Raw genomic sequence first — 27790 nt, 5'->3', positions numbered from 1 at the left:
CTCAGAATTTTCCCAAAGTCCTTTACTGCAACAGATGCTAAGTACTTTCTGGGACAACACCCTTGTTAAAACAATAGTAAGACCCTCAATCCCTTTCCCTTTGACCCACCCCCAATGGCCCATTCATATCACATAATGCCTCCCATCTACCTGTACCATGGTCCCTCATATCCTGCACGTCAAAATATGGCACTTGTTTGCCCAGTCATCCACCATGCATTGTATTTAAAACCAATATAATGTACAATAGAATGTTTTATAAAAGTTTTTAAGAAAAGTCAATCATTGATGTCCAATTTCATAAAAGAAAACATTATGATGTGTTTTTGGCTGAGAGCAGAGATTTCTATTATTGTATAAACAACTGTGCCCCAGGGAAAATATTGTTTTACTTATCATTCTGGCTCTCTGTTCAGTTTTATCAATTGCACAGTTACTTGGAGTTTTTGTTATTGATATTTTAAAGGATCTGGAATGATTGACAATTTATTGAGCAACAGTGTGTTTAAATATCACAACTACGTTTTGGATGCATTTTACAGATAAGGTTTGGACATCATAGAAGTGCAAACTGAGGAATATTCATTAGCAATATGCACTATTTACAGAGACACAATGTGCATGGATTCCATCAGAGTCTTCGTCCCTTAGGTCCCTGTTCTATGAGATCTGACATAATTTGAGTCAGAAGTCAGTACAACCCCATGTACTGGTTGAAGAAACAAAGCTCTGAAAGGTTGTGATTTCAAATAAACCTGTTGGAATATAACACTGTGTCATGTGACTATTAGCATAACAGCTATTAACTGCCCTTGCTACACAGTGAAAAGAGTTTGTTTTTAAACAAAGTGGAAAGTAAAGAATAAGTCACTTATTTTTGATCAAGAAATGCTGGGATAATCCTGTATCTATTGTGTTATCTAGCTTTCTTTCAGTGACTACTGAGAGAAATCAGAGAAAGAAAAAAACCTGCAGCCAATCTTAAAGTGGATACAAACAAAACAACAGAGAAAAATAATGATTAATAGAATCAATAGAAAGAGGAGAGAAAATGAAGATTGGGAAAAGAACAGAGGAGATCCAAAATACAGGCTAAGGAAAAAGTGGCAGGGGTGGGGGGGGGAAAGGAAGAGAAGAAAAAAAAAGATGAAGATGGAGAGAAAAGTATTTAATTCAGCTTTCTCATACAGAGAAAGGATTATAAGTTCAAGCTTCACAATGAAAGAGATAGCAATTGAGAGGTGCTAAATTTTCACTGTCTTTTCATTTTGTGAAACTGAATCTGTGCATCCAATTGTCAATACATCAAGATGGCTTAATCTACCATTGTATTTTCTTAAATGATTGAAAATAGTATAATTTGCTTCAATACTTAAAACATGAATGTGGTCCACAAAATTATTCTAAATTATTTTCACTCCAAAAGATTAGGTTTTGTACAAAGCTTTGCATCTGTTTGGTTTATACAAAAGGTTATGTCTACTATTCTTGTTGGTGTGAGGCCACTGTGTCCAGGGGATTTTGATGGGAAAAAGTGCTTCTTACTTCAGTGACTAAGACATTCAAAGTAGTTAATCTAAATTTAGCTGATGAAACTAGCGCCCCAGAGGATCCATAGTCAAACTCAGTTAGAACAGCTGACAAATCAGGTTACAATTTTAAAACATATTAATCTTCGACACTTTGCCCCCATTATATTGTTGCACTTCATCTAAAAGCATCAAGTTCAAATGTTAACAGCTCTGAATGCTATGAAGTTACCAACCTACTTACATTTCACTTGCAATTGATGAATTCCTAGACATAGATTTTGGTGATAATTCATAATCACTGTCTGAGCGATACAGAAAGGATTCTCGTCGTTGGCTGTGGCTTGGGAAATTAGTGTGCAATACAAGTCCTGATCCAGGGCTGACCTGAGGATCCAGTGGACTCCGGCCTGGAGAAGGTCCATTCTCAACATCAAAACTATTAAAAACAAAAAAAAATCTGTATTGGCAAATGCTTACAGGTAATATAAAGGTCAAGACTGAATCTCTATTATAACATATATTATATTTTCATTGTTTTGATTGAACCACAAATAACTTAATATTTATGGTAGATAGGGGCCTGATCCTAGGTCTCTGCCACTTGAACTTTGAATTTGACTCCATAAGGATAACCAAAAAAAAAATCCAATCAAGTCAAAATTGTATAGCTCTTCAAATTGATCATCAACATTTACCAATTGCAAAACAATTAGAGTTGCACGCTTGTGGTATTGGAAAAGCTGTAATAAAACTTGTAAGAATTAAGAGATTGTGTCACATATCATTAAACAAGAGGATGTCAGAAACGTTACAGCAATTACGAATATTAGAAAGGTCTTGAAAATGCTTGACAGACCTAGTATAAGATAAGTAAAGACAAGTCATAGAGTATTTTTCATAAATTCTGCAAGAACTTTATTTATTCAGCATTTGGAAACAACATCCTGAGCAATAGAGCTCTATGCAGTAACTTTCTGTAACAAAGCTAGAACATATGGACACGGGCTCTCGAAGAAATTTGAATCATGAACCACAGCTTGTATTTGCACAGTGTCTATTCAGCAATAGATAGGATTGGTGGATACAGATGCTTGTTACTGAGATGAAAATGACCTAATTTCAAGTTTTTACAATTGTAGATGACCAACACATTAACAATTCAGGCACAGAAAAAATTTAAATCAGTACTGTAAATGAATACCTAAAGCAGTTGGACAATGCCAATGCGTAAGAGCTTCAGAATTCTAACACTTCCATTGGCTGTATTCAATCAAATACAAATAAAAGCTATTGATTAAAATCTCCCAGAAATGATAGAGCCCTCTAGCCTACTAACAGTGCGTGCATATTGATGTAAATACATTGTAGATCCTAAAGTCACTCACAACCTGTAATGTGTGACATTAACATAGCAGGACTAGGAGCAGGAGTAGGCCATTGACTCTTCAAGCCTTCTCTGCTATTCAGTAAAATCATGGCTGATCTCATTATGGTCTAAAGTGCACTCTATTCACTTTATAAGCTTTGATTCCATTGTCTATCCAATGGAGCCTTGAATAAATTCAATGTTTCAGCTTCTACTTCCTGGGAGAAAAAAAATCCACACAGTGTAATGGTCAACTGAGAGGGAAAAACACATCCTCCTCACCTTTCCTAAGAGGGAGTTCACTTATTTTTAAACAATGTTTCTAGTTCTTGTGTCCCCACATGAGGAAACTTCCTTCTGGTATTTTCCCTTCCAAATCCTCTCAGAATCTTCAATGTTTCTTCTAAACTTCAGTAGGTATAGACCTGATCTGTTAAACTTTTCTTGAGATAGACCCCTCATCTCAGGAACGAGTTAAGTGAATCTCATCTGACTGTTTTACTGAGCTAAATCACAAGGTCCTAATAGATGGCTACTCAAAATCACCCCTCAAAAGCAAAAGGATTCTAAAAACGTTATTCAAACAAAAATTGTTAGAGTTTAATGGATTATGCCCAAGCATCTGGAGGTAAATTTATGGAGACAAATAGTCTTACTAGTCTTCCAAAATGCTGTAAAGTAAGAAATACTGTCAGGAACTGGAAGATGGAAAATGTGACATCTTGTCCAAATGAGATGTGGATAAGAGAACTGGATGTCAGTTAATATAGTTTCTGATAAACCATTAGGAGTGGATTTTGCACTCTGTGACTGGTACCAATCATGTAGATACAGCTTTTGGCAAGAAGGACCTTGCCCTGTACTTAGAATTACAGCTACTCCTGCAGACATCAGAGGCTGGTAGCAGGGGGAGTGGATTAATGGTTCAGAGCAACAGGAAGATCTTGAGGCTCAAAAATACATTGGGAGGCTGATCCTCAGAAAATGAAGGCCTTCCAGAAAGTGAAAAACAAAATGACTGAGGGGGGCTGGGATCTCCCTTTATTGATACAATCCAATGCTTGCAGACTGAGATATTCTGCTTCCTATGGAAAATAAAAAAAGTGCTATGTCACTCTGTTCAAGCTACTTTCCTTTTTTGGAATAGGCAAATCAGCTCCTCAAGTCTATAATACAAAATGAAATTCTTGAAAACTTCAAGAAATATTGAAGAATTTTCTTGCTTTAAATTGTATATGGCAGATGTTTTATTAGACTAATGATGCATATATGCAATCAGAATCTCAGCCACAGAATTATCCTTGCTTTGGTGTCAAGTTTTGTTGATAACATTCTTCTGAAGTACACTAAAAGCTGCATAAAATTTATGCTGTTGATGTCTTCTTTTAGCGTGGTTTGGATTTGCAGGTCTGATCATGTCTTTGATCCAGACACACGTCAATGAAACACTAACTTCAGGTGCTTTGATTCTTTGAACTATGTCAGGTAGTTTGGCAATGGAGTGATGGTGATACAGATGTTCTATTATGGTGTTAAAATTGTTAGGTCAAGTTGATTAGATTATTTCAAAAATCGAAAGATATGCTAAATACACCGTGCTTTCATAAGCATTTTAACAGTGCTTTAAAAATATACAGTTACTGACCCTTAGTTTGAATTTTTGACATAATAATCTAATTAATAACCATTTAATTCCAATGACTGCATTATCATCAAATCATGGAATGGTTAAAACACAGGAGATCATTTGGCTCATCATGACCATGCTCTCTGAAATAGCAACTCAGCAAGTTCCAGTCTCCAGACATTTCCACATAGCCGTACAAATTTTCTTTCATCAGGAACTTATCCAATTCCCTTCTAAAATCCTTGACTGAATCTGCTCCCACTGCGTTCTCTAGCATTACCTTCTGAGTCCTTATGGTGGTCTTAGTGATGTGGGCTATGGTGAGATTTGAGGCAGAAACAGACAAGTAGTCCGGGAGGCCCATCTCAACATCAGGAGCAACTTGCTCAATCTTTTATACTTTTAACTTATGACCTACTGAGTTTCTCATTATAAACAGCAGCTAATTGCTAATTAAAAGATTATTGTTTGTAAAATGCCCTATTAACAGTCCGCCCACCTCATTAATATTCAGCTTCCAATCTTCATGAACAAGCTAAACATCAAGAAAACTTGACATCGAAATCAGAGTGGGCCCCCAAGAAACTTCAGCTCATTGCTTGTTCTAAAAGGTTCTTCATGTTCTTCATGTTGCTTAGGACTAAGCACATCAAGACATGATCCAATGAGCACCTGCTTGGTTCATTTACATTCACATCTGACACTTAAATGATCCCTCATGACCATCATGGCATCTCTTTGATATTCTCGCAGGGCACTCAGGAAGCAGGGATTTGCAATACAATGAGCACTGAAAGGCTACAGCAGGGACAGGCATCTAGCTCACTGATTGAATCAGATTGAATCGCAGGAGTTCTGCTGTGTTCTCTTCGCGTTCACTCACCCTCAAGGTTATGTTGTAAAAGTAGTCTTCACTTAAGTCCACTATATACACCCATCAGTTAGGCAGACTTAGCACAGTTAAGTCCAGGGTGACCTCCCATAACTGATCTGGGGATTCATCGCTATCAGTTGCTGTGCTCAGGTGTGTCTCTGTATTTTGGGAATGAGTCACACAGTCAATCCCGTACTTTCAAAGTAGCCAATCCAAGAGAGTAAAAATAATAACTGCAGATGCTGGAAACCAAATACTGGATTAGTGGTGCTGGAAGAGCACAGCAGTTCAGGCAGCATCCAACGAGCAGCAAAATTGACGTTTCGGGCAAAAGACTGATGAAGGGCTTTTGCCCGAAATGTCGATTTCGCTGCTCGTTGGATGCTGCCTGAACTGCTGTGCTCTTCCAGCAACACTAATCCAAGAGAGTAGTGCTAATGTGGTTAGCAAAATACACAGCAAGAGATCTGTGGTTGTCCTGATAGATTCCTCAAAAGGAGTGTGCCACACAGAGTCTGCTGGTTCTGTCTAAAGAAACTAAGGGAAAGGAGATAGGGGCTTTGGATGAAAGGGGACTAGTGGGCCACAGCTTTGCTAAGGAGACTCAGCAAGTTATTCAAGGGACCGGGGACGACAGGTTATTGGGAATGGGTGAAGGGGGATGAAAATTGTGAAATGGGATGAAAATTGTGAAATGGGACAACATTATCGGCAATGGGAAGATCTTAAAAGAGAAAAGTTTTCTCCTTTGTACAACCACTTGACCAAGAGCATGAGGTCCCTGTTGCAGAATCATGGTGCAATCTCCTTCCTCTCCAGCAGGTTCTAGAAATGCCCTTAACTGAGCAGGACATAATGCCAGTGCTCATCCTGGTGCACAACAGACTTGTAAACTAGTGTTTTAGAAAAGTTCAGCTAAACTACCTTGTTCTTGTGTTCATTCCTAACCTTTGAGGAACTGTACATTATATCTTGCTCTAGTCCCAAAAAACAACCAGTCAGCACTACTATTCACCCACTCTAGAGTCTTCATCTTTGCTGACAAGTTTATTATGTGGCCCTTTCATCAACCTATTGAGAGTCCATTTAGATCAAATCAACTGCATTTCTTGCATCAATCCTCAATGACTTCATTAAATTATGTATTAAAGCACTTAAACAAGATGTTTTACCACAAAAAGAAGATGGCTGCAGTTGTTGAGCGTCAGTCATTTCAATCCCTAGACATCATTGCAGGAACTCAAGATAGTGTCCTAGGGTCAACCATCTTCAGTTGCTTCATCAATGATGGTCCTTTCATCATAAGAACGGTAGTGGAAGACATTGCATAACTTTCAACAACATTCACAACTTCTACTTCAATGAAGCAATCCATGTCCATATACAAAAAGATCTGGACAACATCCAGGCTTGGACTGATAAGTGAAGACTGACTCCAGTTCCAAAGACTGAAATGTTAACTGTTATTTTTTCTCCATTGATATTGCCATGTCTGCTGAGTTTCTCCTGTAATTTCAATTTTAAATAGCCAGGTTACTTAAACAAGTGTTGCTGAAACACTTGGAACATCCTTATTACTACTCTGGTCAGATAAGCGGAGTAATTCTGGATACATTCTGAACCTTACTGGCCTCTGCATTATCAGCTACTCTCTATTTTAAGCAATGCAGCTATTTGGGACCGATGCTTTCTTTTGTTTGTGATAAGCTGTGTATTTTACTCATGGCAACAATGTTATCCACAATTGATCAATTGATATAATGATACGTTTCAACATGATTCATATGATAGTGTCTTTAAAAAGAGAAAACAGCTTTGTGAGATGCCAGCATCCCTTTAAATTAAGAAATACACACCTCTGATTTCCACAGAGATTCGCCCAATCTCCCACCATAATAACAATGGATATCCCAGAGAAAGAACGCAAGTAAAAAGCAGTACAATTTGAGTTCGCTGCTGATTTTCCACAAAAGGAAACTGCTCCACTTCAATCCTCAACCATTATTTTAAGATGTCCAAGTGCACAACCTCTATTAGAAATGTTATGTGCAGAATATAATTACAGCAAATATTCAACTGCATAGAACAGTGCTATTACTAGCTATTACTATTTTGGTTGATACTAAGGTTTGAGTGCAGTGCAGGTTTATGTAATTTTAAAATTAAATCATCCTCACAATGCTAGGTTCAGGAGTCTTTGTGAAATGGCAGTTCAGAGAAAAAACAAACCGAGACCAACAGGGCTATAACACTGGTTATTTTGAATATCCCAAGGTAGCTAGGAATAAACATTCATGGTTAAAAGTGAGAACTCTCTTTACTTATGATGCTACTAATACAACAAAGGTAAGAAGCACTGCTTGACACAATTTTGGAAAATGAAGTGAAGTAAACAACTGATGTGGTAGTAGGACAATAATGAATGCGCTCGTGACAAGGTCTAGTCCATAATACATTGCTGATGATAGTGAGACAGGGGGTGCTAAAACAAGATAAATCTCATGCATACACCACAGCCATCATAGAGCACATCATTGGGGTTCTTAAAATGCATATCTGCTGCCTTGACTGGTTTGGTTCTGCACTGAAATACATATGCCAAAGGCTGTCACAAATAAGAGTGCTCGGCTGTGTACTACTCAACCTAGTTCTGCAAGACAGTGTTGTAAGGTGAACTCTTGGGAGATCAGCCACCTCCATTGATGAATATTTGTCAAAGCCTTGCACCTAATGTAACCATTCATGTGTCATAGGTGTACAAAGGATACCAGGGACAACTTGATCTAACAAGCTTTACATAACAATAAAGCATCTGCATGATAATCGCTCCATCGCACTCCTGGGGTGTAGATCTTGCTCTAGTATCTTCCAAGTATAAACAAATGTCTTCCAGTGACCAGAATTGAATGGGAGCAATGCATTGTCACAGACACTTGCTAATGAGAGCTCATAAGGATATCCTTTTAATAGCCTGCTTTACCTAATTATTCTATTTCAGAACCACCTTTAAAGTGCTTTGCTTATAACTACATTGGTCTCATTTACATTCACGAAGAGAAAGTGGGCCAATTTCCTCTATTGTGCATAGGTGGGAGGCCAGCTATGCTTGCACTTTAAGGGACACTCCACATCATAGAAGTAACATTGCACATAAACATTCAATAAAGCAGAAGTGCCATCTAATTCCAATCACAACAATGGGATCTGTATATCTTTCACATAACTTCAGTCTATTATCACAACACAGGAATACCACCCAGGAAGAATCTTAAGTACCGTACCTTGAATCTGAACTCTATGTTTTCTATTTTGTAGCTAGCTGTTATTTGTTCTACTTCTTGCCCTCTGATCTCTCACAATCTAATATTTGTCATGAGCCTGCTGTGCAATAACTGATCAGGAAACCTTTTAATTTCCAAATATTACATCCACGACTTCATGTGTTTGACCATGTGTCTCTGTCCTTGTATATATGTGATAGTTGTTCAGTTGTGTCCTTAATCAGGAGTTTGGATGCAATTTTTCTGCCTAATATCTCTCAGGTAACTATTTAGGTAAATAAATGAGAATTTTCAAAAGTTTCAGATTCCAACTCAGGGTAAAACTTTTGCTAACTGTTCCAAGGAGTAAGTGAATTGCTCACCACAATTTTACATTTCCCAAGCAATTCCTACAGTGGTTAACATATTGGGACCTCTGCTGGATCCTGCCATGGATCTTGGGCCATACATCTAGTTTCTGAAGATCTGGAAATTTGAAGATCTGGGCCATAATGTTTTTGGTTTCTTGATATTTATCATTAGATTTTAAAATATCAATTCCATTACCTTGCCCATAACGAACATTAAAATAATTGGTTTTTGGTTCCCTGGACCTATCAACATTTTTAAATGTAGGATGTGATGTAGGGCGTGAAAATAAATTATGGCAAACTATAAGTCAGTCTCTGATTTTTATATTTTTAAAAAGTGGCATGTGGGTTTGGTTTGTGTCTTCAAAAGAGTTCAATGATCAACTTATAGGTATTTCTACAGCCATAGTAATTTTGTTTTTAAAAAATGGTTGTTTCTTGACTCTTGGAGGCTAATTAAAATTTGTTTACATTGGGAGAGGTTTTAAGAGCAAACAAAGTAATCAGTTATGCATTTGGTTTTCGGGTTAGAGATTATTTTGTTCTTTTGATTAGGAGAAACAACTATTGCATCATGAAGATTTCTGGGTTTTAGTATGGGCAGTTTGGGCAGTTTCACATCCAGCTTGGCTGAAGCTGGATGTGAAAGGGAAATAGTTCAGAACTGTTATGATATAGATTACTTCAGTGTAAGTGGATCGATTTGAAAGTTCCTGACCAGAATTGTTTGGTTGCAACTCCGAAACAGTTACTTGACATTGAGAAGATCTACTTTCAGTTGCATGAAGGCACAAGGAAGAGGCGAACTCTCAGGAGTAGGAATTCAGGCATTGAATTAATAGATGTTTATGTGTGATAAATAAGAGAATTTTCTCTCTTGTCTGAATACTATAAAAGATTCATTTTGAGATTAAGGGGATCATATTTTACCCTTGTGTTTCTAAACCTTTTTGTTTTTGATTTATTCTATTTAATCTTCTTTTGCATAACAAATTTCTGTTTTGTTGTTAAAAACAAATCAGCAGCATCATGAATGTTTTTCTGCAAAAGATCACTTCATTAATAACAAAAAAGAACAAATTATTATCTAAGAAGTCAGATTTCAGTCCAGGACCTGATATGTCCAGAAATAACTGAATCTGTGAACATAGCAATTTGAATTCACTGGGTTTAAGAAAAACCTACATTTTTTTTGTAATGGGTTCTGTGGTGACTTTGAACTTAAAATAGCTGTCCTGTGGTGACATTATTGCACAGAATTTAAATATTGCTTTGAACATGGCCAAGACCTTTCTGGAAGTGTAAGATATAGCAGTTTGAAAATCTTTGATTAAAGCTAAACTAACAAGAGTTAGCAGATAAATTGAAGTTAGAACTAAAAGTAGGATCTGCTAAGGATGAGATGCATGAAGTGATTATCCAATATTTAAAATTAGAAGTTTTTAAAAAAAAACTGAAATTAGAATGTCACAAGTGGAAGTAGTTAAAATAGTTAGAAATTTTAAAAATCTTGAGTTAATAGAAAAACAAAACATGAATGACAAGTTAAAAAACTTGAAATGGAAAGGGAAGATAAATATTAATAGAGGATAATCGAAAAGGTGGTGGTGATGGCCTTGTAGTATTATTGCTGGACTATTAACCAGAGACCCAGATAATGTTCTGGGGACCCAGGATCGAATCCTGCCATGGCAGATGTTAGAATTTAGAGTCAAATGATGACTATGAATCCATTGTTGATTGCTGGAAAAACCCATCTAGTTCACTAATGGCATTTAGGAAAGGAAAATACCATCTTACCTTGTCTGGCCTACATGTGACCCCAGATCCACAGAAATGCAGTTGACTCTTAAACTGCCGTCTGGGCAATAAATGCTGGCATGGCCAGTGATGCTTTCATCCCAGAAAAGAATTTTTAAAAAAAGACTGAGCAATTAGGGACCATAAGTTAGCCATGAACCAGCTCACAGCAAAGAAGAATGGAAGCAATACCAGCTTTAAAAAAAGACAGCAGGATGCCAGAGAAATAAATGAGCTTGAAATGAAAAAGTGACAAAACAAAAATCAACACTACATTGTAATAAGACTAGGCATACCAAAGCCATTGCTGGAAGTTAAATTGGAGACTAATTGGAATAACAGGAATGTCCAAGAAATCGTTACTAAGGGAGTATCAGGAATGGAAGTAGGTATCAAAACTATAGCAGATATTAAAATATTTCCTTAGAATGTACAAAGGAGGAAGAGATGAATCAAGACAGACATGAAAATTCTTTTTTGAATAGAGTCAAGGAGAATCAGACCACTGGACATTGAGTATTTTATCAGAAAAGTAGAGATATTTACCTCATGACTTCAATTAAGGACATAACCCAGTTAAGATCATAAACTGAGACACACTGGAAATTTTAGGTCACAAACATTCAAAACATTGTGACTGGTTTGGGAGTAAACATTTACATCTTTTATTTATTACCCATAATCTCAAAAAGGTGCTTATTGCCAAGAATGTCCTCATGATTGAGGGGAGGGAATTCCTTTATTATTATTTGCCATTAAGGATACGTCTAAAGAGTCAAGAGGGTTTAGTTGTTTTGTACTTAGATATGAACATGAGGTGAGAGAACTACTTAAGCTAAAGAAAAACTGATAAACCAAAAGCTCAGATAAACACCAGCTGGAATCATAACCAGGATCATATTAACTACAAAATGGTCCTCTGACATTATTTCCTTCTCTGATGAATGCCTTTCTAATTATAACCCTGCTATTACTTGCTTAACTTCTTTTCATATTTTCAGAAGCAATCCACCCTGACCTGGGGTTTTATCATTACTAGCTAATTGTGTTTCATTATAGGTGAGATGTTTCTCCCATTAACTGTGTTTTAAATGTCTCCCACTGCTGTTCCATTTCACTATTTGATAGTAACTTTATTTTTTATGATTTACTACTTTGTTTTTGTCTTCCTAATGATCACCTCAATCTTCATCATGAAGCCAATTTTGCTGCAAATGCCTCAAAGTTTCCATACATTTTCTTCTCTTATCTGTTTTTGATCATATTCCAATATGTTTAATAGCTCAATATGTTGCTAATAATTCATAGAATCTCAAGGGTGATGATCTTGGCTTATTATATTGGCCACATATTGACAGACCCATTCAAGCTTTTCCATATTGAATGAGAAGATTCCAGTAGACTTCTTAATTTTTATCATTTTAAATCTGTTTCTAATCTGCTTTAACTCTGTCCTTTTTTTTTACTGGCATCATGTAATCAAGTAATAAAGCTAGTCCATTCCCTTCTTTACCTATCTGTTCAGTGTAAAACATTATGGACCTACTTGCTTGCTGATAAAATTGGAGCAAAACCCTTCAGATAGCCTGATCAAATTTTACAGCCATCAGCAGGCTTTTAGTTTCTAGAGGTCATAGCTTTTGTCCCCATGTGGGTGAGGTGGCGGTCATTCCCCAATAAGAAGCCAAAAAATGAAGAATAGTCAACCATGATGATTCAGGTTGGCAAGGTAATTTCAGGAGGGTGAGCAACATGAACAGGAGGCCATGGCGGGGAAGACACATTAGGATAGTGATCAGAAGTTGAAGAAGATCTCCATTAGGCAGAACATGGCTGAATAGAAGGTTCCTACACAACAAGCTCACTGTTACACCATTACAGCATACCAGATAGCTTCACTAAGTAGCAGTGCGTGCCATGCAGTAAAAGGAAAAGTGTTACTTGGAAATATTACTTGGTTGCACTGAACCAAATTAAGGGTCTCAACCGGCCTAGTAGATACAAGATCCCTGGCATTTTACTGCTGGGAAAATACTAGCAAAGAAGGGTAGACATCAAGCACAGCACTCCCTTACCATTCCACTCCACAAGTCAGCCTGCTCCCATGGGGAGAGTGGGAGGATGGTGTATAAACTCGAGAACACATGTCATCAATCAGTTATCATTACTATTAATTCATTCCATGCATTTACTGTTAACACCACTTCTCCTATTTTGTTTTGGATATTGTACACATTGCTTCACAGGCCTTTTAATTTATCTTTAAATAGCTGATTCTTTTTACTATTTTATGAATTTAAACTTATATCAACTGCTCTATTTATCTGTTCTGCTAGCACGCTGATCCAACTCTAGTTTAGTTGGGCCACTCATAAGGGTACAGTTCCTTTTTGACTAAGTATGGCTGTCAGTGTCCCATGAAATAATTAAACTTCCCACACCAATCTTTCAGTCATGCATTAATCTTTCTCATCTGTTTAGCCTTGTGCCAATTAGCATGTTGCAAGCGTAGTCAACTCAATATAGTCATCCCGGAGATCTGTTAATTTTTTCAAATGTATTCTTGGCTGTCCGAATTTTTTTTATATGGCTTGGTGTCAGATTTTGTTCTGAAACCATCAAAGCTTCATAGGAGTGTTATCATGTTAAAAGGTGCTTTATAAATGCATGCCCTTGTTACTATTGATTGGACTCCAATTGTTAACCAATGAAGTGACTTGAATGGGAAAATATGTTGTCATGAAGATCAAGTTACTGGTTCAGATGCCCTTCATGGTCAAATGGCTACTCACACCCAAAGTAACTCAGATTAAAGATGACTAGCTGTGCCTGATAAACAAATGTCCGCGATCAATGGAACGGTATTCCAGCAAATGAGTCTCCAAAAGAGAAAATGTAATTACGTGTCAATTTAACATTTTTATTTTGCTCTTAGTTGTTATGTAGTAGTAACATTGCAAGCACTAAAAAGTGTACAAGTTACCTAAAGTTTACCATTGAAGATATATGTTAGATATCATCTATATGCCAAAGTTGATCTTACTGCAAAACCTGTTGTGTCTTTTTAGGATAAAAAGACAGGAAATGTCACTTTATCAGCATTGTCACAGGGTCCAAAAAAGTGTAATAGAAAATGGCTAACAGCAACTATGGAAAGGACAGAAATTATAACAAAACTAATTCAAAGAGACTAATAATACAAAATTAAATGAGACCTTTGTTGCACATTACTACACTCTTTGTGCATATATCATGTCCATAAGAAAAAGTGCAAATTTCATATAAAATTTCCCCCTCTCCTAATTTAAAGAATGTGTTATCCCATAGATTAAGGATTTGTTAGAATAAAAGGAATTTCAAATAAATGTGTTATTGTATTTATTGTTAATTTATACAGTTTATCACAATTTCATCGGTTTGATTTCTGCATTATAAATTCTGCAGGGAACCGCACAAAATGGACACAACCAATTTAGCATTTTCATGACTTGATATATTGAAGTACTTTTAAATACAAAGCTTACCAAACTAAGTCACTCAAAAGATTGTGTTTCAGTTAAACAAACTGGAAACGCGTGCGGTTATCACATTAATAAATTGCAATTTTAAAAAAGTCTTAAAATATATGCAGGATTGAACTGTTTCAAATGAACTGAATAACATTGTTCTGAATTTAATGGTTGTCGAAAAAGCATGAAAATGTGTTATGGAAAGAAATCAGAGTACCAACCTGAGTCGAGACAGGCGAGATCGTTTAATATCTTCCTCACTGAAGGAAAAATGAACTTTATTGGGACGCTTTACAGCCAGTTCCCAAGAAGGAGAATGAAGAATCATTGTCACAAATTGTGTTTGTCCCACATTTCAGTCGTATTGTAACCTGGCTATACAGAAACATACATGCACAAAAAGTTTCTTAGCAAAGCTTGTCGCTGTGAACTGAAAAGGAAAGGAATGTGCATGTCCAACTTCCTGAAGTGGATTTTCTTTTGTTTGGAGTGGATTTACAGTTGGCCATAGTGAATTGAGATACTGGATTAGTGGTGCTGGAAGAGCACAGCAGTTCAGGCAGCATCCAACGAGCAGCGAAATCGACGTTTCGGGCAAAAGCCCTTCATCAGGAATAAAGGCAGTGAGCCTGAAGCATGGAGAGATAAGCTAGAGGAGTGTGGGGGTGGGGAAAGAGTAGCACAGAGTACAATGGGTGAGTGGGGGAGGAGATGAAGGTGATAGGTCAAGGAGGAGAGGGTGGAGTGGATAGGTGGAAAAGAAGATAGGCAGGTCGGACAAGTCAAGGAGACAGTAACTGAGCTGGAAGTTTGAAACTATGATGAGGTGGGGGAAGGGGAAATGAGGAAGCTGTTGAAGTCCACATTGATGCCCTGGGGTTGAAGTGTTCCGAGGCGGAAGATGAGGCGTTCTTCCTCCAGGTGTCTGGTGGTGAGGGAGCGGCGGTGAAGGAGGCCCAGGACCTCCATGTCCTCGACAGAGTGGGAGGGGGAGTTGAAATGTTGGGCCACGGGGCAGTTTGGTTGATTGGTGCGGGTGTCTCGGAGATGTTCCCTAAAGCGCTCTGCTAGGAGGCGCCCAGTCTCCCCAATGTAGAGGAGACCACATCGGGAGCAACGGATACAATAAATGATATTGGTGGATGTGCAGGTGAAACTTTGATGGATGTGGAAGGCTCCTTTAGGGCCTTGGATAGAGGTGAGGGAGGAGGTGTGGGACAGGTTTTACAGTTCCTGTGGTGGCAGGGGAAAGTGCCAGATTGGGAGGGTGGGTCGTAGGGGGGTGTGGACCTGACCAGGTAGTCACGGAGGCAACGGTCTTTGCGGAAGGCGGAAAGGGGTGGGGAGTGAAATATATCCCTGGTGGTGGGGTCTTTTTGGAGGTGGCGGAAATGTCGGCGGATGATTTGGTTAATGCGAAGGTTTGTAGGGTGGAAGGTGAGCACCAGGGGCGTTCTGTCCTTGTTACGGTTGGAGGGGTGGGGTCTGAGGGCGGAGGTGCGGGATGTGGACGAGATGCGTTGGAGGGCATCTTTAGCCACGTGGGAAGGGAAATTGCGGTCTCTAAAGAAGGAGGCCATCTGGTGTGTCCTATGGTGGAACTGGTCCTCCTGGGAGCAGATACGGCGGAGGCGGAGAAATTGGGAATACAGGATGGCATTTTTGCAAGAAATAGGGTGGGAAGAGGTGTAATCCAGGTAACTATGGGAGTCAGTGGGTTTGTAAAAAATGTCAGTGTCAAGTCGGTCGTCACTAATGGAGATGGAGAGGTCCAGGAAGGGGAGCGAGGTGTCAGAGATAGTCCAGGTAAATTTAAGGTCAGGGTGGAATGTGTTGGTGAAGTTGATGAATTGCTCAACCTCCTCGCAGGAGCACGAGGTGGCGCCAATGCAGTCTCCCAACCTCACCATCAAGCCAGCGGATAAAAGGGGGCGCAGTGGTAGTCTGGCGCACTGACCTCTCCACCGCTGAAGCCAAACGCCAACTCAAGGACACCTCTTCCTACTGCTCCCTCGACCATGACCCCACCCCCCATCACCAAACCATCATCTCCCAGACCATACAGAACCTCATCACCTCAGGAGATCTCCCACCCACAGCTTCCAACCTCATAGTCCGGGAACCCCGCACTGCCCGGTTCTACCTCCTTCCCAAGATCCACAAGCCTGACCACCCTGGCCAACCCATTGTCTCAGCATGCTCCTGCCCCACTGAACTCATCTCTACCTACCTCAACACTGTCCTATCCCCCCTAGTCCAGGAACTCCCCACATACGTTCGAGACACCACCCACGGCCTCCACCTCCTCCAAGACTTCCGTTTCCCCGGCCCCCAACGCCTTATCTTCACCATGGAATCCAATCCCTCTACACCTCCATTCGCCATGACCAGGGCCTCCAAGCCCTCTGTTTTTTCCTCTCCAGACGTCCCCAACAGTACCCTTCAGCGGTGTAGAGGTCAGTGCGCCAGACTACCACTGCGTCCCTGACCTTAAATTTACCTGGACTGTCTCTGACACCTCGCTCCCCTTCCTGGACCTCTCCATCTCCATTAGTGACGACCGACTTGACACTGACATTTTTTACAAACCCACTGACTCCCATAGCTACCTGGATTACACCTCTTCCCACCCTATCTCTTGCAAAAATGCCATCCCGTATTCCCAATTTCTCCGCCTCTGCCGTATCTGCTCCCAGGAGGACCAGTTCCACCATAGGACACACCAGATGGCCTCCTTCTTTAGAGACCGCAATTTCCCTTCCTACGTGGTTAAAGATGCCCTCCAACGCATCTCGTCCACATCCCGCACCTCCGCCCTCAGACCCCACCCCTCCAACCGTAACAAGGACAGAACGCCCCTGGTGCTCACCTTCCACCCTACAAACCTTTGCATCAACCAAATGATCCACCGACATTTCCGCCACCTCCAAAAAGACCCCACCACCAGGGATATATTTCCCTCCCCACCCCTTTCCGCCTTCCGCAAAGACCGTTCCCTCCGTGACTACCTGGTCAGGTCCACACCCCCCTACGACCCACCCTCCCATTCTGGCACTTTCCCCTGCGACCGCAGGAACTGTAAAACCTGTGCCCACACCTCCTCCCTCACCTCTATCCAAGGCCCTAAAGGAGCCTTCCACATCCACCAATATCATTTATTGTATCCGTTGCTCCCGATGTGGTCTCCTCTACATTGGGGAGACTGGGCGCCTCCTAGCAGAGCGCTTTAGGGAACATCTCCGAGACACCCGCACCAATCAACCAAACCGCCCCGAGGCCCAACATTTCAACTCCCCCTCCCACTCTGCCGAGGATATGGAGGTCCTGGGCCTCCTTCACCGCCGCTCCCTCACCACCAGACACCTGGAGGAAGAACACCTCATCTTCCGCCTCGGAACACTTCAACCCCAGGGCATCAATGTGGACTTCAACAGCTTCCTCCTTTCCCCTTCCCCCACCTCATCGTAGTTTCAAACTTCCAGCTCAGTTACTGTCTCCTTGACTTGTCCGACCTGCCTATCTTCTTTTCCACCTATCCACTCCACCCTCTCCTCCTTGACCTATCACCTTCATCTCCTCCCCCACTCACCCATTGTACTCTATGCTACTCTCTCCCCACCCCCACCCTCCTCTAGCTTATCTCTCCATGCTTCAGGCTCACTGCCTTTATTCCTGATGAAGGGCTTTTGCCCGAAACGTCGATTTCGCTGCTCGTTGGATGCTGCCTGAACTGCTGTGCTCTTCCAGCACCACTAATCCAGTATTTGGTTTTCAGCATCTGCAGTCATTGTTTTTACCATAGTGAATTGAGAGTTGATTTCTAGCAAATCAAAATAACGTGACTGGGGCTGTGATGAGCCCAAAATGATATCAGCAGATGTACTATCACATCAATGCTGAGTGTTTAGCTGCTGCCATTTTAAAGTGGTTTCCTATTATGAGGAGGATCTGTGAAGTTTTTTTAAATTAACCTGTTCAGAGCTATTATGCTGCATCTCTGCAGCAGGTGGAATTTGATCCTTGACGTTCTGGGTCAGAGGTAGAGACAATACCACTGTATTGCAAGAACTTCTCAGGCAGAACCATATCACCTTAACAGTTTGAAACTATATATTAGCAGCGAATTGCTTAATAAACCTGTTGAGAGAAGTTACGAAACAGTCTGGAACAGGTGGATTTGGATCCATGTCTTGTAGGTCAAATGCAGGGACACACTCTAGTGTCCTGCTCTGGAGAAGAACGTGTGAATTATGGGTCTCTCAATTATGTAATTAGTGGTTCTGTGACTAGATTATGAGTCTGAGTATTGGGGCATTCACTCCTAAAAGGATAACCTCTCCAAACATCTAAATAATCTTTTACTCAAAATGAATCACAACTCATTTTGCCTGTCATAAGGACTTTGGTAAGTCTTCAAAGACACTTATTTAAAAGTAACAAGGCACTTTGATTTCTCATTGTGACAATCACAACTTCAATTGGGGTAAGTTTCCAGAGATTCATTGATCTAAAACATTGTTTTACTTGCCTCCAAAGGAAAGAAATGATTATATAAGTACTTCAAAAAGACAATCAACAATGTGAATCTTGATTATATAGGAAACCAGGCAATGGAGCAGTTAGCAGCTGTGTAATGTCCTTTGCCAAATACAGTTTAGCATTCTAAACTTCCAATATCCCACAAATGGAACCACAAGTTTGAAAAGTGTCAGTGCCATATTGATCAAGGTCATAAAATTGCCACTCAGTGCTCATCCATCAAGGAGGTATACTTTGACAAAGACACTTTCTACCATTTAAGGCCCTTGCTGCTAAATGAGTTTGGCCTAAGTGAGCCCCAAGCTCTCTCTCTCTCTCGAGAAAACTAGGCTTAACGGGCATCTTTAGGGTGCAACAGAGAATACATTTTAAACAATGAACAAGCATTAACACAGAGCCAGAAAGGGCTGTAGTACACCTGAGGATCCCACATATATGAAACATAAGCGGTTGAGGTTCACCATCCCCTTACACTGATGACTGCTACTCTCTTCCCCTGATTTACATCAAGACTCATTCAAAATCACTCTTGTTGCTTGTTGTTCCAACATAGACGCTGACAGCTATTTATCCAAATGTTACTCTTTTCCAGTCGTCCTTTCCTCAAATGCTCAAAGATTGCTGCAATGCCAATAGTATCCCAATTTTCCCATCTACTTCAATGGCAAGATTATCAATGTTTTACCCAATTTGTTGGCTTGCTGGAAATGAGTAGAGGCCAAGCCTCAATATCAGGGTGACCTTTTCTAGCCATATGGAGCGATTCCTGTGCACCACTTCACTTACACCTACCACTCAGTCAGCAAGCACCAAATATTGACCATACAAATTTCATTAAATTTTCTTTCTCTCCTTTTACTTCTTTCCGCAGAACCTCCTCATTACTCAAATATAATCTATTTCCTTCAATTTTACGCCTCTGTTTCTTTATCTATCATTAACTCAATGGTTAAGGTGACAGGCTACAGTTCCTGTTGTTCACTAAAGTCCCGCATACACAAGTCTTTTTCAATGTGAAGGGTTACAAGTAATCTTAAATAAAAATTGCAACAATTATTTTAGTTAATAATGTGAAAAAAATGTGAAGTAATTGCAAACTGAACACAACATTTGTATTTTTAAAGCACATGTAACCTAAAAGGACCCCCAAGGTGTTTCAAAACAGTTTAAAGGAAACCTTAACACCAGATAAGATAAACTTAGGACAGAACAATGAAAAGTTTTAAACTAGCGAAGAATGTTGTGGCCTTAACCAGGTCAATTCCTCAAAATAGGAAACAATTAACAAATAGGTGATGAACAAGGATCTGCTACTCACAGGTCTTACAAAGTACCATACATTTAAGTAAGCAATTATAAATTCTGCATAAACATAGGTACAGTTGATCCTACAGTCTAAGTACTCTTTGGTTTGGGGGCTTACCTAATTAGAGGATTTCTGGATTAAATGCATATTGGTGGAATGAAATTTAGGAAAACTTCAATGAGTTCTATATTGTACTAAAAATGAGTGAGTAATTTAGATAAATATATCAGTTGATACGTTAGCAGTGCCATGAAAGGGGTCACAGTCAGGTGTGTGCTTGCACCAAATTTTGATGCTAAATCATTTGTACTGTGGAAATCAATAGAACTAACCTTAATGTGACCTGCTTGGCAAGAAAGCAAACAATCCAATTAGCTCCCCTATTTTATTTTCCATCTACTTCAATGAAACTTTAAACAGAGTGGTGATGCAAAATGGGGGAGTGATCTGATCCAGACTGTTTCACTTCAGTGGATTGTGGTATAATAGAAGTGCCCCTACCGATAAGCCAGATGTTCTGGGTTCAAGTCCTATCTATCCTGGTAGGTGTGTCATAACATCAAGTGGATTAAATTGAACTATCAAAATCAGTCAGTACAGACCCTATCATTTAAAATGCCAACATTTAAATTGGACAACAGTTCTGATGGAGACAGAAATCATTAAGCATTTCTCAATTCCATTACAGCAATTGTAAAGTTGTTTAAGAAACTTTTATTTTGGCCTGAATCAGGTATCTATTCAACTGTTCACCCCATGTTAAGGTGAAATTTCTTGGATATTTTATCATCCCTAACTGATATTGAATAGCTTGTACTGCACAGCACTGATTGGAAAAACAAAACATCCAATAAGTAAATAGTACATAATTAAGATCCAATTTCCTTTTGGGCCTGCTTTTCCAAGTACTGCAGGATTATATAGATAATATATAGATGATATAACAATACTCTGTTTTAGGTTGTCTGGACTGTTTTGAAATGTCTGTTGGGGGAAGGTTTGTTGTCTGAAACACACAAACACATGGATGTACAGAGGACTGAACCATGTAATGTATTGGTTGCTGACTATGGGGTTGAGAAATTTGTGGAGAACAAAAACAATACAAGCTAAGGAGAAACCAATAATTAAGTTAGCCCAGCTGGAGAGATTATGTTTATGAACAATAGAATGATTGATGCTGTGAATGATTAGAAGTAATGGGATTGATTGCCATGGATAAATTGGCTTGTGTGAAATGTGGCAACATTTTAAGGACAACAATTTAACAAATGTATGACTCAAAAGCTGTGATTTGGGCTACAAATGAAGATGCGCAGGCTTATAGAAAGTGTTTTGCAAAACTCAGGCATGTACAGCACAGAAAGAGCCAATGCAGCGCATTGTGGTCATGGTAATCAAAAATCTGACTATACTGATCCCTTTTCCAGCTTTTGGCACGTAGCGCTGGATATTATGACACACAAGGGAATATCCAAATATTGTTTAAATGTTGAGAGTTTCTGACTCAACCACTCTGTCAGGCAATCTCTGCCTTTATTCCTGATGAAGGGTTTTTGTCTGAAACGTCGATTTTACTGCTCCTCGGATGCTGTCTGAACCGCTGTGCTCTTCCAGCACCACTAATCCAGAATCTGGTTTCCAGCATTCTGCAGTCATTGTTTTTACCTAGTTGATTTTAACCCTACTGCAAATCCTCTTGCAAGGATGCCTGCCGTGAAGAAGTTTTCCTCCTCTCTCTACAAGAATCTCAGGGAGTCCCTCTGCCCTGAAGCTCTTCAACCATGTCCTGACATCCCCCCCCCCCCCCCCCCCCCCCACTCACCTATTGTACTATGCTACTTTCTCCCCAACCCCACCCTCCTCTAGCTTATCTCTCCACCCTTCAGGCTCTCTGCCTTTATTCCTGATGAAGGGCCTTTGCCTGAAACATCGATTTTACTGCTCCTCGGATACTGCCTGAACTGCTGTGCTCTTCCAGCGCCACTAATCCAGAATCTAGTTTCCAGCATTCTACAGTCATTGCCTGGGTAAAAACAATGACTCACATCAACCTCTGGGTGAAAGTGTTTCTAACTGCAGTTGTAGTTTTCTACAAAGCCTTAAATTTATGCTCTCTGATTATTAACACATCTACTAATGCTTTTATTGGTACAAGGATTGCATTTCGGAGCCATGAGGTCATGCTGCAGCTGTACAAAATGTGGTGTGGTCACACTTGGAGTATTATGTACAGGTCTGGTCATCAGAACTGTAATGTAGGAAGGATGTGGAAGCTTTGGAAAGGGTGCAGAGAAGATTTACTAGGATGTTGCCAGGTATGGAGAGAAGGTCTTACGAGGAAAGACTGATGGACTGGAAGCTTTTCTCATCAGAGAGAATAAGATTGAGAGGTGACTTAATAGAAACATACAAGATGATCAGAGGATCAGTTAGGGCGGACAGTGAGAGCCTTTTTCCTCAGATGGTGATGGCTAGCATGAAGGGGACATAGCTTTAAATTGAGGGGTGATAGATATAGGACAGATGTCAGAAGTAGGTTCTTAACTCAGGGAGTTAGTAAGGGTGTGGAATGCCCTGCCTGCAACAGTAATAGACTCGCCAACTTTAAGGGCATTTAAATTGTCATTGAATAAACATATAGAGTCATAGAGATGTACAGCATGGAACAGATCCTTCAGTCCAACCTGTCCATGCTGACCAGACATACCAACCCAATCTAGTCCCACCTGCCAGCACCCAGCCCAAATCCCTCCAAACCATTCCTATTCATATACCCATCCAAATGTGTCTTAAATGTTGCAATTGTACCAGCCTCTGCCACATCCTCTGGCAACTCATTCCATAACTTACTACCCTCTGCGTGAAAAAGTTGCCCCTTAGGTCTCTTTTATATCTTTCCCCTCTCACCCTCAACCTATGCCCTCTAGTTCTGGACTCCCCGACCCCAGGGAAAAGACTGTCTATTTATCCTATCCATGCCCCTCAATTTTGTAAACCTCAATAAGGTCACCCCTCAACCTCCGATGCTACAGGGAAAATAGCCCCAGTCTGTTCAGCCTCTCCCTGTAGCTCAAATCTGCCAACCCTGGCAACATCCTTGTTAATCCTTTCGGAACCCTTTCAAGTTTCACAACATCTTTCCGATAGGAAGGAGACCAGAATTGCACGCAATATTCCAACAGTGGCCTAACCAATGTTCTGTACAGCTACAGCATGACCTCTCAACTCCTATACTCAATACTCTGACCAATAAAGGAAAGCATACCAAATGCCTTCTTCACTATCCTATCTGCCTGCAATTCCACTTTCAAGGAGCTATGAACCTGCACTCCAAGGACCTTACCATTAAGTGTATAAGTCCTGCTAAGATTTGCTTTCCCAAAATGCAGCACCTCGCATTTATCTGAATTAAACTCCATCTGCCACTTCTCAGGCCATTGGCCCATCTGGTCCAGATCCTGTTGTAATCTGAGGTTACCCTCTTCGCTGTCCACTACACCTCCAATTTTGGTGTTATCTGCAAACTTACTAACTGTACCTCTTATGCTCGCATCCAAATCATTTATGTGAAAATGGAATAGTGTAGGATAGATGGACTTCAGATTGGTTTCACAGGTCTACTCAACATCGAGGGCCAAAGGCCCTGTACTGTGCTGTAATGTTCTATGTAAATGACTTACTATCCTATGTCTTCCTATTCACCCCATCTATGCCCTTCATAATGTATATGACTCTAACATGACCCCTCTCAATCCAGCCAATCTTTCTTCATAACACGGATCCTCCAGCTCAAGCAGCATTTTGCTAAATCTCTAGTGCATCCTCTTTCATGCACTTATATCCTTCCTATAATAGAGAGACAAGAACAGCACACAATACTCCAGTTGTTGGCCTAGTCAATTTTATGCAGTTCCAGCATAATTTTCCTGCTCTTGAATTCTACAGCTTGGCTAATAAAAAGGTAAGTATCCCAAATATTTTCTGAACCAATTTGTCTTACCTGGCCTACTAACTTAAGGGATCAAGGACTTTGGTGATCTTCAGTACTTTGCCATGTCCTCCCATTTATAGTTTAATCTCTTGCCTTGTAAGCCCTCCCAAAATGTATTATCTCATTTTCCTGGATTGAATTCCAGTTGCCACTGCTTTGCTCATCTGACCAGCTGCAGTTTACAACTACCCTCTTCACTATTTACCAGCCTACCAACATTCAAGTCATATGCAAACACACAAGTCCAAATCATTAATATACACCACAAACAGAAAAGGTCTCAGCATCGAGGCCCGAGGAAGTCCATTTGAAATGGATTTAAACGCTCAGAACCATCTGCCCATCATTGTATCCTTCCTCCTTTTCAGTCAATTTTGGATCCAATGTACCATTTTGCCTTGGATCCCATGGACACTTACTTTCTTGATCAGTCTGCCATTATAAAAACTTATCAAAACCTTGCTAAAGTCCACATAATCCACATCAAATCAAGACCCTCCTTTGCATCCCTGCTTAATCCCTCAAAACATTTGAGCAAATTTTACAAACACAACTTTCCCTCAACAAATCTACACTGACCTTCGCTCATTAAACCATAGCTCTCAGAATTCTGAATCTGTCAGGGGTCAGGTAAAGTGAAAAAATACATCAGCATTCATTTGATGGATGAAGAATATAATAACAATCTATATCCTCCAGAGTTTCAATGCAGTCTAACTCCAACAAGCATGCCATTGCACAAACTCAAACTCAAGGAAGGCACCATTACAAAGTTGATAAAAAATTGGAAACTTAATCAAGGACTGCTTCATGAAATAAGCTTGGTGGTTAGGAAGCGGTTTCTCTTCAATGATAGATGTGTAAGTTAAAAGAAGTAGAATATTTATTTCTCAAGTACTACTGAGCCCATAAAATATAAATCTACTGTTTCAAATCAGGAGAGAATAGTTTTCAATTATGTTCAATTTTCTATGACTATGAACAAGTCACAAGGCCAGACTCTTCACAGAATTTCTATTTTTATCCCATGGCCTACTTTCATACTTGAACATCTTTATGTAGCTTTTTTTCATGAATGCGACGTCTTGATTTTCTTATTGCCCTTGTTGAAAGAATAACTAGAAATGCTGTATTTAAAGAAGTACTTTTTAAATTTATATACTAAGATGACTGTAAATGTTTTGCAGGTCTTTGCTAGGTACGTAGAAACAGTCAATCAGGCTTAACCGGTCCATGCCAGTGCTTATGTTCCACTCAAATCACCTCCTGGCTTTGCTCACCTAATACTAACAACATAAAAGTCTCCTCCCTTCTCCCTCATGTTTATCTAATCTCACCTTTAATCCATGCATATTATTTGTTTTAGCTACTGGTTGAGACAAGTTCCATATGGTCACCTGTCTCTCAGTGAAGGGGTTTGATTCAATATAGGCATCAAGAAATCATGGGTTGCAGCATTTTTTTCCACAAATGGAAAAGCTGTAAGCATACTCTATTGAATGTGTCAGGAGTTTAAAAGATCTCCATTAGGTTATCATGCAACCTTCATCTAATGTGTTAATTTCCTCAAGAATTGGTGCAATTTTACATTTCTGGTGCGAATCATGTAATTTCTTTTTGCGCCCTTACCAAGGCCACTAAATTACTTCCATAATACAACAACCATGATTGTACAGTGAACTACAAGTAATATAGTAAATAAAGTTTGACACAAGTGTCATGTCAATAGGCTCTTTCACATTTCTGTTTTATTCCATAGAAATAAAGGCTTGCTTTGCTTTCTCATCATGTTATTGACCTGCATCAAGACTGTTCACATCATAGAATCCCTGCAATATGGAAGCAGGCCATTTGGCCCATTGAGTCATACTAACCCTGCAAAAGAGTCCCATCCATACACATTCTCCTACACAGTCTTGAACAAGTACTTCTCTTCAGTATTTACGAACGAGAGGGACCGTATTGTTGAAGAGGAGAGTGTGAAACGGACTGATAAGCTAGAAGAGATACCTGTTAGGAAGGAAGATGTGTTGGACATTTTGAACAACTTGAGGAAAGACAAGTCCCCCGGGCCTGACGGGATATATCCTAGGATTATGTGGGAAGCAAGAGAGGAAATTGCAGTACCGTTGGCAATGATCTTCTCGTCTTCACTGGCAACTGGGGTGGTACCAGGGGACTGGAGAGTAGCGAATGTTGTGCCCCTGTTCAAAAAAGGGAATAGGGATAACCCCGGGAATTACAGGCCAGTTAGTCTTACTTCTGTGGCAGGCAAAGTAATGGAAAGGGTACTGAGGGATAGGATTTACGAGTATCTGGAAAGACACTGCTTGATTAGGGACAGCCAGCACGGATTTGTGAAGGGTAGGTCTTGCCTTACAAGTCTTATTGAATTCTTCGAGGAGGTGACCAAGCATGTGGATGAGGGTAGAGCAGTGGATGTAGTGTACATGGATTTTAGTAAGGCATTTGATAAGGTTCCCCATGGTAGGCTTATGCGGAAAGTCAGGAGGCATGGGATAGAGGGAAATTTGGCCAATTGGATAGAAAACTGGCTAACCGGTAGAAGTCAGAGAGTGGTGGTAGATGGTAAATATTCAGCATGGAGTCCAGTTACAAGTGGAGTTCCGCAGGGATCAGTTCTGGGTCCTCTGCTGTTTGTAATTTTTATTAATGACTTAGAGGAGGGAGTCGAAGGGTGGGTCAGTAAATTTGCAGATGATACAAAGATAGGTGGAGTTGTGGACAGTGAGGAGGGCTGTTGTCGGCTGCAGAGGGACTTAGATAGGATGCAGAGCTGGGCTGAGGAGTGGCAGATGGAGTTCAACCCTGCCAAGTGTGAGGTTGTCCATTTTGGAAGAACAAATAAGAATGCGGAATACAGGGTTAATGGTAGGGTTCTTGGTCAGGTGGAGGAACAGAGGGATCTTGGGGTCTATGTACATAGATCTTTGAAGGTTGCCACTCAGGTGGATAGAGTTTGTAAGAAGGCCTATGGAGTATTATCGTTCATTAGCAGAGGGATTGAATTCAAGACTCGTGAGGTGATGTTGCAGCTGTACAGGACTTTGGTTAGGCCACATTTGGAGTACTGTGTGCAGTTCTGGTCGCCTCACTTTAGGAAAGATGTGGAAGCTTTGGAGAGGGTGCAGAGAAGATTTACCAGGATGTTGCCTGGAATGGAGAGTAGGTCGTACGAGGATAGGTTGAGAGTTCTCGGCCTTTTCTCGTTGGAACGGCGAAGGATGAGGGGTGACTTGATAGAGGTTTATAAGATGATCAGCGGAATAGATAGAGTAGACAGTCAGAAACTTTTTCCCCGGGTACAACAGAGTGTTACAAGGGGACATAAATTTAAGGTGAAGGGTGGAAGGTATAGGGGAGATGTCAGGGGTGGGTTCTTTACCCAGAGAGTGGTGGAGGCATGGAATGCGCTGCCCGAGGGAGTGGTAGAGTCAGATTCATTGGCGACCTTTAAGCGGCATTTGGATAGGTACATGGATGGGTGCTTAATCTAGGATAGAAGTTCGGCACAACATCGTGGGCCGAAGGGCCTGTTCTGTGCTGTATTGTTCTATGTTCTATGTTCTATGTTCTACCCTATCCCTGTGA

At 40.2% G+C, this 27790-nt stretch overlaps 1 protein-coding gene across 4 annotated transcripts in view; it reads right to left on the bottom strand.

The window, feature by feature from the left end:
* pde4ba (phosphodiesterase 4B, cAMP-specific a) overlaps positions 1 to 27790 on the bottom strand; it is a 629295-nt gene that overhangs the window by 183455 nt on the left and 418050 nt on the right. For 3 of the 4 annotated variants that reach the window (XM_072574073.1, XM_072574074.1, XM_072574075.1), the window contains one exon: positions 1774 to 1968. In XM_072574073.1, the coding sequence (XP_072430174.1) occupies positions 1774 to 1968 (195 nt within the window). Of the gene's footprint in view, positions 1 to 1773; positions 1969 to 14560; positions 14903 to 27790 lie in introns of those variants that run through there. The other variant, XM_072574076.1, reaches the window with a different exon arrangement.

The sequence above is a fragment of the Chiloscyllium punctatum genome, chromosome 7 (genome assembly GCF_047496795.1).
Source record: "Chiloscyllium punctatum isolate Juve2018m chromosome 7, sChiPun1.3, whole genome shotgun sequence".
NCBI lineage: Eukaryota > Metazoa > Chordata > Chondrichthyes > Orectolobiformes > Hemiscylliidae > Chiloscyllium > Chiloscyllium punctatum.
Note: the sequence above shows the minus strand (reverse complement) of the source record. Positions and strands in the feature narration are given on the sequence as shown.